Genomic DNA, 12,837 nt, shown 5'->3' on the forward strand with positions numbered 1-12,837 from the left:
CAGACTCTGGATGAAACAGTTTCCTCTCTGGTCGCCCGATGCCCCCCCCTGAAGAAAAACTGTGTATATCCCACCAGGGATGTTATATATCAATATAAATATGTCCACACAGTGGAAGTAGATGAACTTCATGATCCCAGTCTGGTGAGATCTTCCCCATCTTTCCACTTCACACACAGCTGACCACACGTCTTCTTCGTGGTTTACTCGCCATATGTGACCTGATACTCCTGGAAATAAAATATGAGGAGCTGATTTAATCTTTCCCATCAGTCTTTGAACCTGGATGTGGACGGACTCATGGATAATCATCAGTCTATCTGTAGATCGTCAGCAGGGACAGTTGGAGGAACGGGAACGGTGTTTCCTGACACAAACACCAGCACAGGTTACAGTCATAGATGATGACACGTGCAACTTGATCAGCTGCACGAGAAAACAGGGGGAAATGAAAATGCATGATTCCCTGACAGGGAAAACACCTTGCTTTCAGTTTTTTTTTTTTTTTTTATCTCTGACTGGCAGCTGATCTGTGATGGGATGTAAACGGTCTCCCTCTGCTGGTCAGTACAGGTATAACAGCATCTCATGATGAAGCGTCAGAGAAGTTAAGGATTTCTGAGGTCAGAAATATGTGTTGTTTTTTCCCCTTACTGCTCTGGAGGATTTTAATCATCTGATCCACCAAGAGAGTCGGAACCAGAGTGAATCCCAGCAGGAGAATATTACTGGGAAGCTTTGTGTTGCTCATCCCACAGCAGCATCATCCTGACAAGTTCTGCCTCATCGCTTGTTGTGAAGGCATCTGAGAAACCAGACTGGTTAAGTATCTCTCAACACCGACTGGATCTGTTAAACATCATCAGCCAAACACAAATTTACTTAATATTTACAACTAATTTAAATTTACTGACCAAAATGTGGTGATATTTCCACTTTTATTTATTTATTCATTCATTCATATTTCCAAATGACCTACTATAATACAGACATAATTAAATCAACAATTATGCCGTGCTGCAGGATGTTAAAGGAGCAAAAATATGCATTTCAGAAGAATCATGTCTCAATAACTTTTCATGTGAAAACCAGAACATTTAGAAGTCAGTTCATGTTCCAGACACTTCTTTTACTTTGGTTTTTATAGTTAACCGTCTTAATAAAGAACAGCCTGTTGTTCATGAAGGACTTAAACATGAAAAAGTTTAGAGAAAATCCAGGTAAGGTGATGAAATATTTAGCCACATTTTTACTTTATTTTACCTTTATTTAACCACAAAGGTCTATTAAAATGTAGTTCTCATCTGATGTAAGTAATACTTCTACATTAATATACTGATCATACGGTCCATTAACCAATGACATTGATCCAAAACACAAATGTATATAACTGTTAACGATGCACTTTAACTAAGAAAATAACTGATAGATAGATAGATAGATAGATAGATAGATAGATAGATAGATAGATAGATAAATAGATAGATAGATAGATAGATAGATAGAGCAGGACGTGATAATTTAACATATATAAAGAATAACACACACGAGGTTTATTCTTAAAAATGAAAAAGGTAACTGATTTTTTTAAATAACAAAGTTAGTGTGTGTTTGTTTGTTTGTTTGTGTGCCATCCCACATTCACATCCTGTAGGAACGTAAATTTCTTGGTAGTTTCCGGCGGAGCGCTTTGTTTGCGGACCTACAGGAAGTGTCCTCATGCAGCAGAAACGAGCAGCTTTTCTCTCCTCTGTCAGGAAAATTATCACATGAACTGGTTTGTTAGGAGAATCACATGAACTGGGTGAGAACAAACTGGTTTATTCCCATTAAAACGTCACTAAGATGGTTTCTCTGCAGAACTGAGTTAAAGTTTTACCGACAAGTTTTATCAGCTAAATGTTTCCAGGGTCAGTTTGGGCTTAAACATCTAAAATATTTAATTATTACATATTAATTAATTTATTTATGTTAATATTTCTGTCAGGTATCTGACGTGGCTTTTCTTTTATGGACTCAGATTCTGGTTCACAGAAACTAGGTCGCTTTTAAGACCTAAAACCTCACAGAAAGTTGGATTCTGTCTCTTCATGCTGAATTCTGCTTTATTAAACTTTTAATATAATATTTTATTTCCCACTTTTAGAGTTGGGAGTAGAGAGGAGCAGAAGAGTAAGCTGGAACATGTCCATGACTGCTGATCTGCACCTTTATGAGGCCGTTCTATTAACAGATAGTCTAGATCATACATGTCAAACTCAGGCCCGCGGGCCAACTTTGGTCCGCACTAAAATCATATCCGGTCCGCGAGATGATGTCCAATATGTCTTACTGGCCCACCAATCCATTACAGTGCCCTGTTCAAAGTTGGAAGAGATAACTTATTTTTGTTGTTGTTGGCCGTGATGGCCTGTAATGACAAGATTTAAATTACAATTAAAATGAATATATAGAGGCCTAGGGCTGGGCGATTAATCGATCTAATCGAATAATTCGAATTTGCTGTTTATGAAGATTTATTTTTATGAAAATCGGGAATTTTTTTGCCCCACCAGCACCTTTTGGGCTTCCGTAGCTTATAGTGATGTCAGACTCCCGCTGGTTTCCCACAGAAACACATAAACACAACATGGCAGTTAGAAACGTACAACAAGCGCCCCGTCTGCGTTTCCATTATATTTTTTTTTGCAAAATAAAAACAACATTTGTACGTTTCAACCAACAACAGTTGTGATTTGCGGGTGTTTCCGTTGAACAATGTTTAGCACATTAGCATCACGTTTCGTAATTGCGGTTAATGCAAAGTGGGAACGTAGCGTTATTTTCAGGTTTTCTACTTGCTGCGGAGAATTTGCTTCAGATTTTCGAAGCTTTTCTCCCTCATTTATTCCACACCATCTTTACCGGGAATTACCTGGTCACGACCCCCACGTCACGTCTGGAGACACGTAAACGCAAAAAAAGTGTTTCCATTACACTTTTGCAATATAGTTCTGTATTGAAATGTCTGAAAAACCACCTCTCGAGATCGTAAAAACTTTTATAGCAGCAGTTTTTATGGCGATGTTTAGTTTTTGCAAAGTTTCTAGGTGTGATGGAAACGCAGGGTTTTCAGTGTGGGAGGGGTCGCATGCCACAGGGGTCTGAAGCCAGATGCGGTCGATAGGCTCGTCTTTCTGCCAAAAATGTGTAAATTAAACAAAAAACAGCAAGAATGTAATAATACATGTGTGTTAGAAATGTAGCTTTAATCAACATTCAGGGATTTTTTTCAAATAGTATTTTGTATCAAAGAGGTCAATTTTCTTTGAACACACGTTAAGTGTAAAGAAACGTTCATTTTTTTTCCCTCATTGCCAACGTGGGAAATGTTATTTTTTTTATTTAATGTCAAAATACTCTAAAAGGAATCACTATTTTTCTTCCAAGAGGAGGCATTTTTATTTATTTGTTTATCAGTTTTTTATTTTAGAATAAAGTTACACAAGTGAAGGGAGGTCTATTCTTAAATGTATGATCAAAACTTAAAAACTATCTTACAGTGGAAACACAATAAATACAAACATGTTGTTTCTTATAATGTTTGCAGCGCCTGCATCTCTTTTTATAATCTAGTCTAACAGCTTGTTTAGTTGCTCTTTAAATTCAGGTAAACTTCTAGGCTGACTGCAATAAAAGCATTTTTGAAAAAGAATAATTTTTGACATTTGTGATTTTTTTTTTTTTTTACAGTAAAGGGAAAAAAAAAATCGATTAAAATCGGAATCGGATCTGTTTTTTAAAAAATGGGAGAGTTTATTTTTTGGCCATATTACCCAGTCCTATAGAGGCCTGATATTTATTTCAGTTTTTTAAGCGTTTTCTTTCTGAATAAAAAATGACTTTGGCCCTCTACTTTGCTCCTCTTTTTAATTTAGGCCCTCTTTGAATTTGAGTTTGACACCCCTGATCTAGTATTTACACGTACACTCAACATTTGGTTGAAATATTTATGGTTTAAAAATCAACTTTTAAATGAGTTATGAAAGTTATTTATTGTATCTTATTTTAATACTTAAAATCTTTATTTATTGAATAACTAGATTGTGTTGCCTTCCAACCAATCATTAACTTAATCATTATCTACCTTTTATTTCTTGGAACCAGTAGTGCTTAAACATTTCATTTCACGTACCAGCTCAGAACATTTCAGACTTTATGACTGATATTCACGTTTAACACCACAGACCTGCTATTTTCCATCAGGCAGCAGAGAGGTCAGCTCCAAATGGAAATATTATGTATTGTTTACAGGCAGCAGCAAAGGTTAACCCCTCGTGTTGTCATATTGTCTGACTGCAAGGGAAAGAATTTCTTATACTAACTAATAATTTCCAACTTTATAAACCATGTAAAAGTTAACCAGCTGGTTAATAAGTGATAAACTTTTACCAGTAAGCGTCTGGAAAGAGTCAACGTTGGCTCCAGTCTCAGATTTCACTGCAGTTCTTCTACGTTTAGTTTTTTTAAAAAGGAAATAAAACGGAGATGTGTTGCTGCAAACCGGAAATGTTATTTTTATGTTGACACTGTAAGTTTCTTCAAGGTACCACTAGAGGGAGCCCAAGCTTGACAACTGGGGTTTTAAACCAGAAAGGAGTAAATGTTGGATTTTATTACTGTACAAAGACAGTTAAGGTTATTTTAATTTCATTTAACAATAAAGATGTAAGCAGGTGATATTTAATGTGGTAATTTTGTCTGTTCGCTAGTAAATATACATCCCATTGAAAAGAAAGCATGAAGTTTTGTTTTCTGGTTTTATTTTGTTAATATTAATATAAAACAATGTTTTATCTGTTATTGCACATGTACAGATTCCTTTCATTGTGACTGTGTGGGGTTTATGTAAAGCTGGAGTAGGTAATGTCGGGGAGCTAGCAAGATGTGAATGTAGCATCCTGTCTTGACTCCTCACCCTGTCTTGGCTCCTCCTCATGTATTGACCCCTCCTCCTTGCATTGGCCCCTCCCCCTGTCCCCTGTATTGGCTCCTCCTCCTGCCTTGGCTCCTCCCCTGCCCTGACTCCTCCTCATGTACCGACTCCTCCCCCTGTCTTGGCTCCTCCTCATGTATTGACCCCTCCTCCTTGCATTGGCCCCTCCCCTGTCCCCTGTATTGGCTCCTCCTCCTGCCTTGGCTCCTCCCCTGCCCTGACTCCTCCTCATGTACCGACTCCTCCCCCTGTCTTGGCTCCTCCTCATGTATTGACACCTCCCCCTTGTCTTGGCTCCTCCCCCTCTGGTTTTGCTCCTCACATGTTCCGAGGCTTTTTTCTCACCTTTGCCAAGGAGGTTGTGTTTTTACCGGCGTTTATCTGTTTGTGTTCAAGAAAACTCAAAAAGTTATGGATGGACTTCTTTTAAATTTTCAGAACTTATTGGAAATGTGAAAAAGAAGAACTGATTTAATTTTGGTGGTGATCTGGATCACCGTTTGGATCCAGGAACTTTTTAAAGGCCTTGGCGGAGGTTTGCGCTCCGAGTGTTTTTCTAGTGCATAGTTGTTTCCACCAACGATTTTCTCTTTCTCGGCTGTTTAGCAGGAGGAGGCAAATAAACCGAGCCGGGTCAGGAAATCCTTCCTGCATTGCTCAGCCACGTTTGCCTTCCGAGTTTCTTCTTCACTACTTTGTATTTTCATGCTAACCTGCTGTTTATATGCAGGGTGTGGCTATCAGGTATGCGCTGCTGGAGGGGGAGGAGGAGAGCCGGGAGAAGAAGCTTACGACATATAAGAAATGAACAACTCCATTTTGGTCGGAACGTTTGGATTGGTCAGAGTTTTTACAGGTTTACAGTAAACTGAGGGGTCTAACTATATTTCTTATTGTTCATGGTTACAGAATGTATAGACTACTATCAGGACGAGGAACCGCTTCACCCAGAGGAACATGTCTCTGAACATTACCTACTAGAGCTTTAATACAGACGAGCTACAGAGCATGGGTTGGGGCTTGCTAGGTTGTAGCTATGAGCCGTCCAGCTCTGGCCCTCAAGCCCCACAATCCTTCAGGTTTTCAATGTTCCCCTGCTCCAACAAACTCAGTTTTATGAGTCATTGTGCAGAATGTCATCTGTTTGGTCCATTCAGTTTGAGTTTTGTGTGTAGGAGCAGGGAAACTTTGAAAACCGGCAGGATAGCAGTTTGAGGACTGACTTTGGTTTTATTTTATCAAGAATGAAAACTTTTAGTCTGATGTTTTATTTTTGTCATTTCTGACAGGTTTCATGATGGAGGGAAGCTCTAAAGGTGGTGCTGCCAGTGTGGCGAGCGTTGCCGCTCAGGTCCCTTTCCTTCACTTGTGCAACACTTTGGAGAAAATCCACAAGTCTAAACTCCGTCCAGATAAATCCAAGATCCTTGGGGATTTTATCGAGTCATGGCGGAAGTTTCACTCAGCTCTCCACAAAGACAACCCCAAAACTACGGACTCCTTCTATCCCGCAATGCGCCTCATCGTCCCGCCTTTTGAACGAGAGCGAATGGCATACGGCATCAAAGAGAGCATGCTAGCTAAACTCTACATTGACGTTTTAGGCCTTCCGAAAAGTGGCCCAGAGGCCAATAAGCTGCTGAACTACCGCACGCCGACAACATCCCAAGGAGAAGCAGGGGACTTCGCTGGCATGGCGTACTTTGTGCTGAAGAAACGATGCACCAGTCAAGGAAACCTCAGCATCAAAGAGGTGAACGACTTTCTGGACTCTGTCGCGATCAACAACGCCAGCAAAAAAAAGGATCTTGTGAGGAAGAGTCTGCTGCACCTCATCACCCAGAGCTCGGCTCTCGAGCAAAAGTGGCTCATCAGAATGATCCTGAAGGACATGAAGCTCGGCATCAGCAAGGAAACCGTTCTCCAGGTCTTCCATCCGGATGCCGCCGAGCTCTACAACGTCAACACCGACCTGAACAAGGTCTGCCAGCAGCTCCACAACCCCTCCGTGTCTCTCAGCGAGGTCTCCATTGGGCTTTTCTCGGCCTTTAAGCCGATGTTGGCAGCCGTTGCGAACATTCGCAACGTTGAGAAGCAAATGGGAAACAGCCCGTTTTACATCGAGACCAAGCTAGACGGGGAGCGCATTCAGCTCCACAAAGACGGGGACGTGTACAAATACTTCAGCCGGAACGCCTTTGAATACACGCAGCAGTTCGGTGGATCTCCGCTGGAAGGGTCGCTGACGCCGTACATCCACAACATTTTCAAAAGCAACGTCATCAGCTGCATTCTGGACGGCGAGATGATGGCGTACAACCCGACGGCGGAAACCTTCATGCAGAAAGGAAGCAAATTCGACATCAAGAGGCTGATGGACGACTCAGAGTTACAGACGTGCTTCTGCGTGTTCGACGTGCTGTTGGTCAACAACCAGAAGCTTGGAAAAGAGACGCTGAAGAAGCGCTACGAGATTCTTCAGACGGTTTTTACCCCAGTGAAGGGACGGATGTATCTGGTGCCGAAGGCTGAAGCCAGGACGATGCAGGAGGTGGTTAGGGCCCTCAACGACGCCATCGACAGCAGGGAGGAAGGCATCATGGTGAAGGACCCTTTGTCCATTTACAAACCTGACAAACGGGGGGAGGGTTGGTTGAAGATAAAACCAGAATACGTGGATGGCCTGATGGATGAACTCGACCTGCTGATCGTTGGGGGCTACTGGGGGAAAGGGAGACGAGGTGGGATGATGTCCCATTTTTTATGTGCTGTTGCCGAAGCTCCAAAGCCTGGCGAGAAGCCGTCAGTCTTCCACTCCCTCTGCCGCATCGGCTCAGGCTACACCATGAAAGAGCTGTATGACCTCGGCCTGAAGCTCGCCAAGCACTGGAAGGTCTATCGGAAGAACGACCCACCGGCCTCCATCCTGTGTGGAACGGAAAAACCCGAAGTCTACATCGAACCCTGCAACTCCGTCATCATCCAGGTGAAGGCGGCCGAGATCGTCGGGAGCGATATGTATAAAACCAACTGCACGCTGCGTTTCCCCAGGATCGAGAAGATCCGTGACGACAAGGAGTGGCACCAGTGCATGACTCTGGCCGACCTGGATCAGTTCCGCAGCAAGGCGTCCGGGAAACTGGCCTCGCGGCACCTTCGCATTGACGGCGACGAACCACAGAGGAAGAAACGGAAGCTGCCCGCCAAGCCGAAGAAGGTTGTCGGGATCATCGACCACTTCAAGCCCCAGGACCTGACCGGGGTTTCCAAGGAGACGGACATGTTTGAGGACGTGGAGTTCTGCATTCTGAATGGGACTGAAGATCAGCCCAAGTCAGAGCTGGAAAAGGGCGTGGCCAGGTATTCTAGTCGGATCATTATTGATCATTTATCAGTCCTATAATCCCGTTAACATTGAAGCAGTTGTGATTGATTCCCTTTATGCATCTGACACCGGGTCATCCCACATCAACAGGTTTCACTCATCAAATGTTGCGAGTTCTTCCTAGGTGCACCAAAGTGTCCATTTTAAATTTCACCATTCATAAAAGATGCATAAAATGTAAAAAATACTTCACAAATTACAACCATTTTAGTGTGATAGTCTCCCAAACTGATCATAATACGATAAATGTGACAGACTGGGTAAGTTGCTGTTCGAAAATGCAGAAAAATGTTGATTATCTGACAAATTAATTTCCATTTCTGATGCGATGGTCTTTATATTTTAGATCAGGGATCACCAATCCTGGTCCTCGAGGGCCGGTGTCCTGCAGGTTTTCCAAGTGTCCCAGCTGCAACACACCTGATTCAAATCAGTGTGTATTTAGCAAACATGAGTAGAACTCGTCTGAGTCTGAGACAGGAGTTTTGCAGCAGGGTCACTTGGAAAACCTGCAGGACACCGGCCCTCAACGACCAGGATTGATGATCTCTGTTTTAGATTAACGAACAAATAAACAAATTAATATAAGACACAGAAGTACGCTACAATGTTAAAATATTGACAATAGAGGTATATCAATACACCGGTGTACATCAATAATCAATCATGTGGTCATTGAGCCAATGACATCGAGCCAAAATGTAAACATGAAAAGATAAAATGGTTATAAACCATGCTTTTATTCTGAAAATGGTTGTATTTTGAGAATCATGGCACATTGATTTAATTTATTACTAGTCTGTCTTCATTATGAGAACAAATTTATTTAATTAAAATGAATTAATTTAAATATTCAGTTCAGAAATAAAAACTTTAATGATTTCTAGTTGCGTTTTGTGATTTTAATATGAAGAATGACAGATCAATTAGCTTTTACATCCTTTCATATCAATCAGAAAATTTAATAATGAATTTGAGATATTGACAAACACTAAATCTCTGTCCATTAAATTGATATTGTATTGATAAACTGGTGATTTCACAATGGAATATTATGGTGACAGTGTGGAGGATGATTTCCTTCAAGACAGAGTAAACTGGAAATGTCGACAAGAAAGTCAAAATGAGGAGAATAAAGTTGAAATGACAAGGGAAACAACAAAAACCTAAATAGAACATGAATAATAACACAGAAGCGGGACATCATCATGAACTCACCTTGAGGTGAAGACAGTGCACATCTGGTCATGGCGAGGTGAATGGTGCAGGACGCAACCGCTGGTCAGACGTCACAGGAAGCAGGATGTTTACACAAAAGGAGAACAAGAACAACATGGAGGAACAACTAACGGCAACAAAGTGGTGAAGCAGGACTGGAACCAGGCGGGACAGAGAACACAACGACACACAGCTGGACGGAATGAACCAAATGAAACCAGGTGAACGAAAGAACAGGAAGTGGGAAGCTGAACCAAACGCACAAGGAAGGAAAACTACAAAATAAAACAGGAAACCAGGAAAACGCATGATAGACTACGTAATCCCAGTTGTATCTGGCATCTGGGCGCCATCGACCTTTTTTACTTTGTCATTTTGTCTCTTTTCTCGTCATTTCAACTTTATTGTTGACATTTTGAGTTTATCTCTAAAGAAGGAAGGAGAAAAAAAAACATCCACCGGATTTTTTCTCCTCTGTGTGGCCGTTATACTCCGTCCTATGATTTACATCCCTAATAGAGGAATTTAAATATGCATAAGTAGTGAAATAATAAAAAAAATATACTTGAATAAAGCTGTGCATTACACAGTTTTAATGCACAAGGCGGAGTCTAGAACACGACGCGCAGCGTTGAGCATTAAAACGGTAAAGTAGGAGTTGGTTAATCCTCTTATACCATCATAGTCCCACACAGTAAACATTTTATAACAAATGTCTTCTTTGCTAAATAGACTGAAGTACAGGAAGTTTTTTATGTCCTAATGAAGGCGTAAAATATAAAGTTTAAATTAAACAGATTTTTTCATTCAGTCCCACCCGTAGTTAGATAAATCTGAAACCAAACCTTTATTTTCTTCATTGGGAACCGGTGCTATGTCCACAGCGCGGTATGTCCACGCCTCGGTATGTCCACGCCTCGGTATGTCCACGGCGCGGTATGTCCACGGCGCGGTATGTCCAAGGTGTGGTATGTCCATGCCTCGGTATGTCCACGCCACGGTATGTCCCCGCCACAATATGTCCATGGCGCGGTATGTCCCTGCCACAATATGTCCCCGCCACAATATGTCCATGGCGCGGTATGTCCACGCCACAATATGTCCACGCCGCGGTATGTCCCCGCCACAATATGTTCCCGTCACATTTGTCCACATTTGTCCACATTTTGGTATAGAAATTATCGCAAAAGTGTTATAGAAAAACATTCTTTGCATTTGTGTGTCCACGAACGTGACGTGGGGGTCGCGACAGGTTCATTTCCGGTGAAAATGGCGCGGTATGGAACAAATGGAATTTCAGAGTTTTAGAGAAGAAAAGCTTAGAAAAATTGTAGCAAATTCTTCACAGCAGGTAGAAAATCTCAAAATAACGCAATGTGGCTAATTTGCATAAGTTGCAATTCGTGTAAAATCTCGTCCGGCTGACAGAACTGAGGATTGTGTACGAAACACAGTTCAATGGAAACATCTGCAAATCACAACTGTTGTTTGACGAAACTTAGAAATATCGGTTTTATTTTGCGAAAAAATGTAACGGAAACGCCGCTACTGTAGCAGGTGCGAAAGCTTCGTACGGGATCTCAGCACACGGCGACGCAAATCGCAGTTGTACTCTGCTGAAGTTTTAGAAATATGGCTTTAATTCTGGAAAACACTGATGGAAGTGGGGCTGCTGAGATCTGCAGGTTTGCTGATCCAGATGTTGTCGCTGTAGCAGGTGCAGAAGCTTCGTGCATGGCGACGCCGTTGCAGGTAGAATCATCGAACCTCGCAGGTGTTCAGTAGGACCACACACGGCGTTGTAGAACACACTTTGTGACGCCTCTGTTTTGTGTCCACGTCCAGGTGTGGCGGGATCGTCGTTCAGAACCCCGGACGGGACACTTACTGTGTGATTGCCGGCGTGGAGAACATGCGCGTCAAGAATCTGGTTTCTTCTAACCAACACGACGTGGTTTGGGCCTCCTGGCTGCTGGAGTGTCTGAACCAGAAGGAAGTGGTGCCATGGCAACCTCGCCACATGATCCACATGTCCCCGCCCACCAGGGAGCACTTCGCCAAGGAGTATGACAGCTACGGCGACAGCTACTTCGTGGACACGGACGGGCAGCAGCTACGGGAGGTGTTCGGCCGCATCGGGAGCACGGAGGCGGCGGCCGTGAACGTGTCGCAGGTGGAGGAGCGTTACGGGTGGGACGACCTTCACACCAGCATGTTCAGACCCTTCACGGCTTACGTGGACATGTTCGCAGACATCGGAGACCCTAAGAGCGCCGCAGCCGCCACCTGCCTGAGCATCAGGGCGCTGGAGTTCCGCTACCATGGAGGGAGGGTGGTGCAGCGGCTGGAGGAAGGCGTTTCCCACGTCATCATCGAGGACGAGACCAGACTGCTGGATCTGAAGACGCTGAGGCGCCGCTTCGGGAAGAAGTTTAAGATCGTAAGAGACGCCTGGGTGACGGATTCAATCAAAGCAGGACACCTAATGGACGATACGGAGTACTTAGCTTAAACTAGGAAGGAGAATATTTTAATTAAACCACTAAGGAAGCTTTTTAAATGAATTTTAAAAACAATAATAATTATTAAAGATTATTGCTGGTTTTTAATCACAAGGCTGCTGTAAAAACTAAATGTGGATCAGTCGGGAAGAGTTAGACCAAACTAGGGACCCTGGAAATGGAGTCTACGTCCACAGAGACCATTTCAGGTGCATGAGCTGCAGTTTTTTATCATTTTGGTGTTTAATTCACATGGAAGCCAATAAATCATAGCTTAACTTGGGTTTTAGCTTGGGAGTGGAGCGAAGTGAAGCCTGGTTTCAGGACGAGGGGGGTGAAAGCTCTCGATGCGTTGGGAACCACTGACTCGGACGTGACGGCAGGAGCAGCAGAGTCCGTCTGAATCCTGACTGGAATAAATTAAACACTGGAAACGTTTTGTCTCACATCTGTGGTCGTCATGAAAAGATTTTACTGATTGTAAAAGCAAATAAAAAATCTGTTTTCAGTTCTGCTTCACTCAGTTTTTATTCAGTTATTTATGCCAACGTGTCATTTCTCAGACTCGCAACGTGACTTCGCAGTGATCTGTCTCCTCGGACCGTCGTGTGGAAAGCAAACTGGGATATAACCGAGTCATCAGCGTGCAAGTAGATTCCCTGCTCTGAAAATGGTGCAACGCAGACTTTTATATAACACGCACAGTCTTTTTTAAATAAGGCAAATATCACCGCTGGCACTGAATGAGCTGAAATACA

General features: G+C 42.7%; 1 protein-coding gene across 1 annotated transcript; it reads left to right on the forward strand.

Annotated features, from left to right (window-relative positions):
• The first annotated feature begins 1,704 nt into the window (after positions 1-1,704).
• Positions 1,705-12,465, forward strand: lig4 (ligase IV, DNA, ATP-dependent). Its single transcript, XM_079263598.1, has 3 exons — positions 1,705-1,804; positions 6,265-8,335; positions 11,424-12,465. Exons 2-3 carry the CDS (start codon positions 6,270-6,272, stop codon positions 12,088-12,090), a joined length of 2,733 nt encoding a protein of 910 aa, XP_079119724.1. The 5' UTR covers positions 1,705-1,804; positions 6,265-6,269; the 3' UTR covers positions 12,091-12,465.
• The last annotated feature ends 372 nt before the right edge of the window (positions 12,466-12,837 follow it).

Source organism: Telmatherina bonti (assembly GCF_933228915.1).
Source record: "Telmatherina bonti genome assembly, chromosome: 24".
NCBI lineage: Eukaryota > Metazoa > Chordata > Actinopteri > Atheriniformes > Telmatherinidae > Telmatherina > Telmatherina bonti.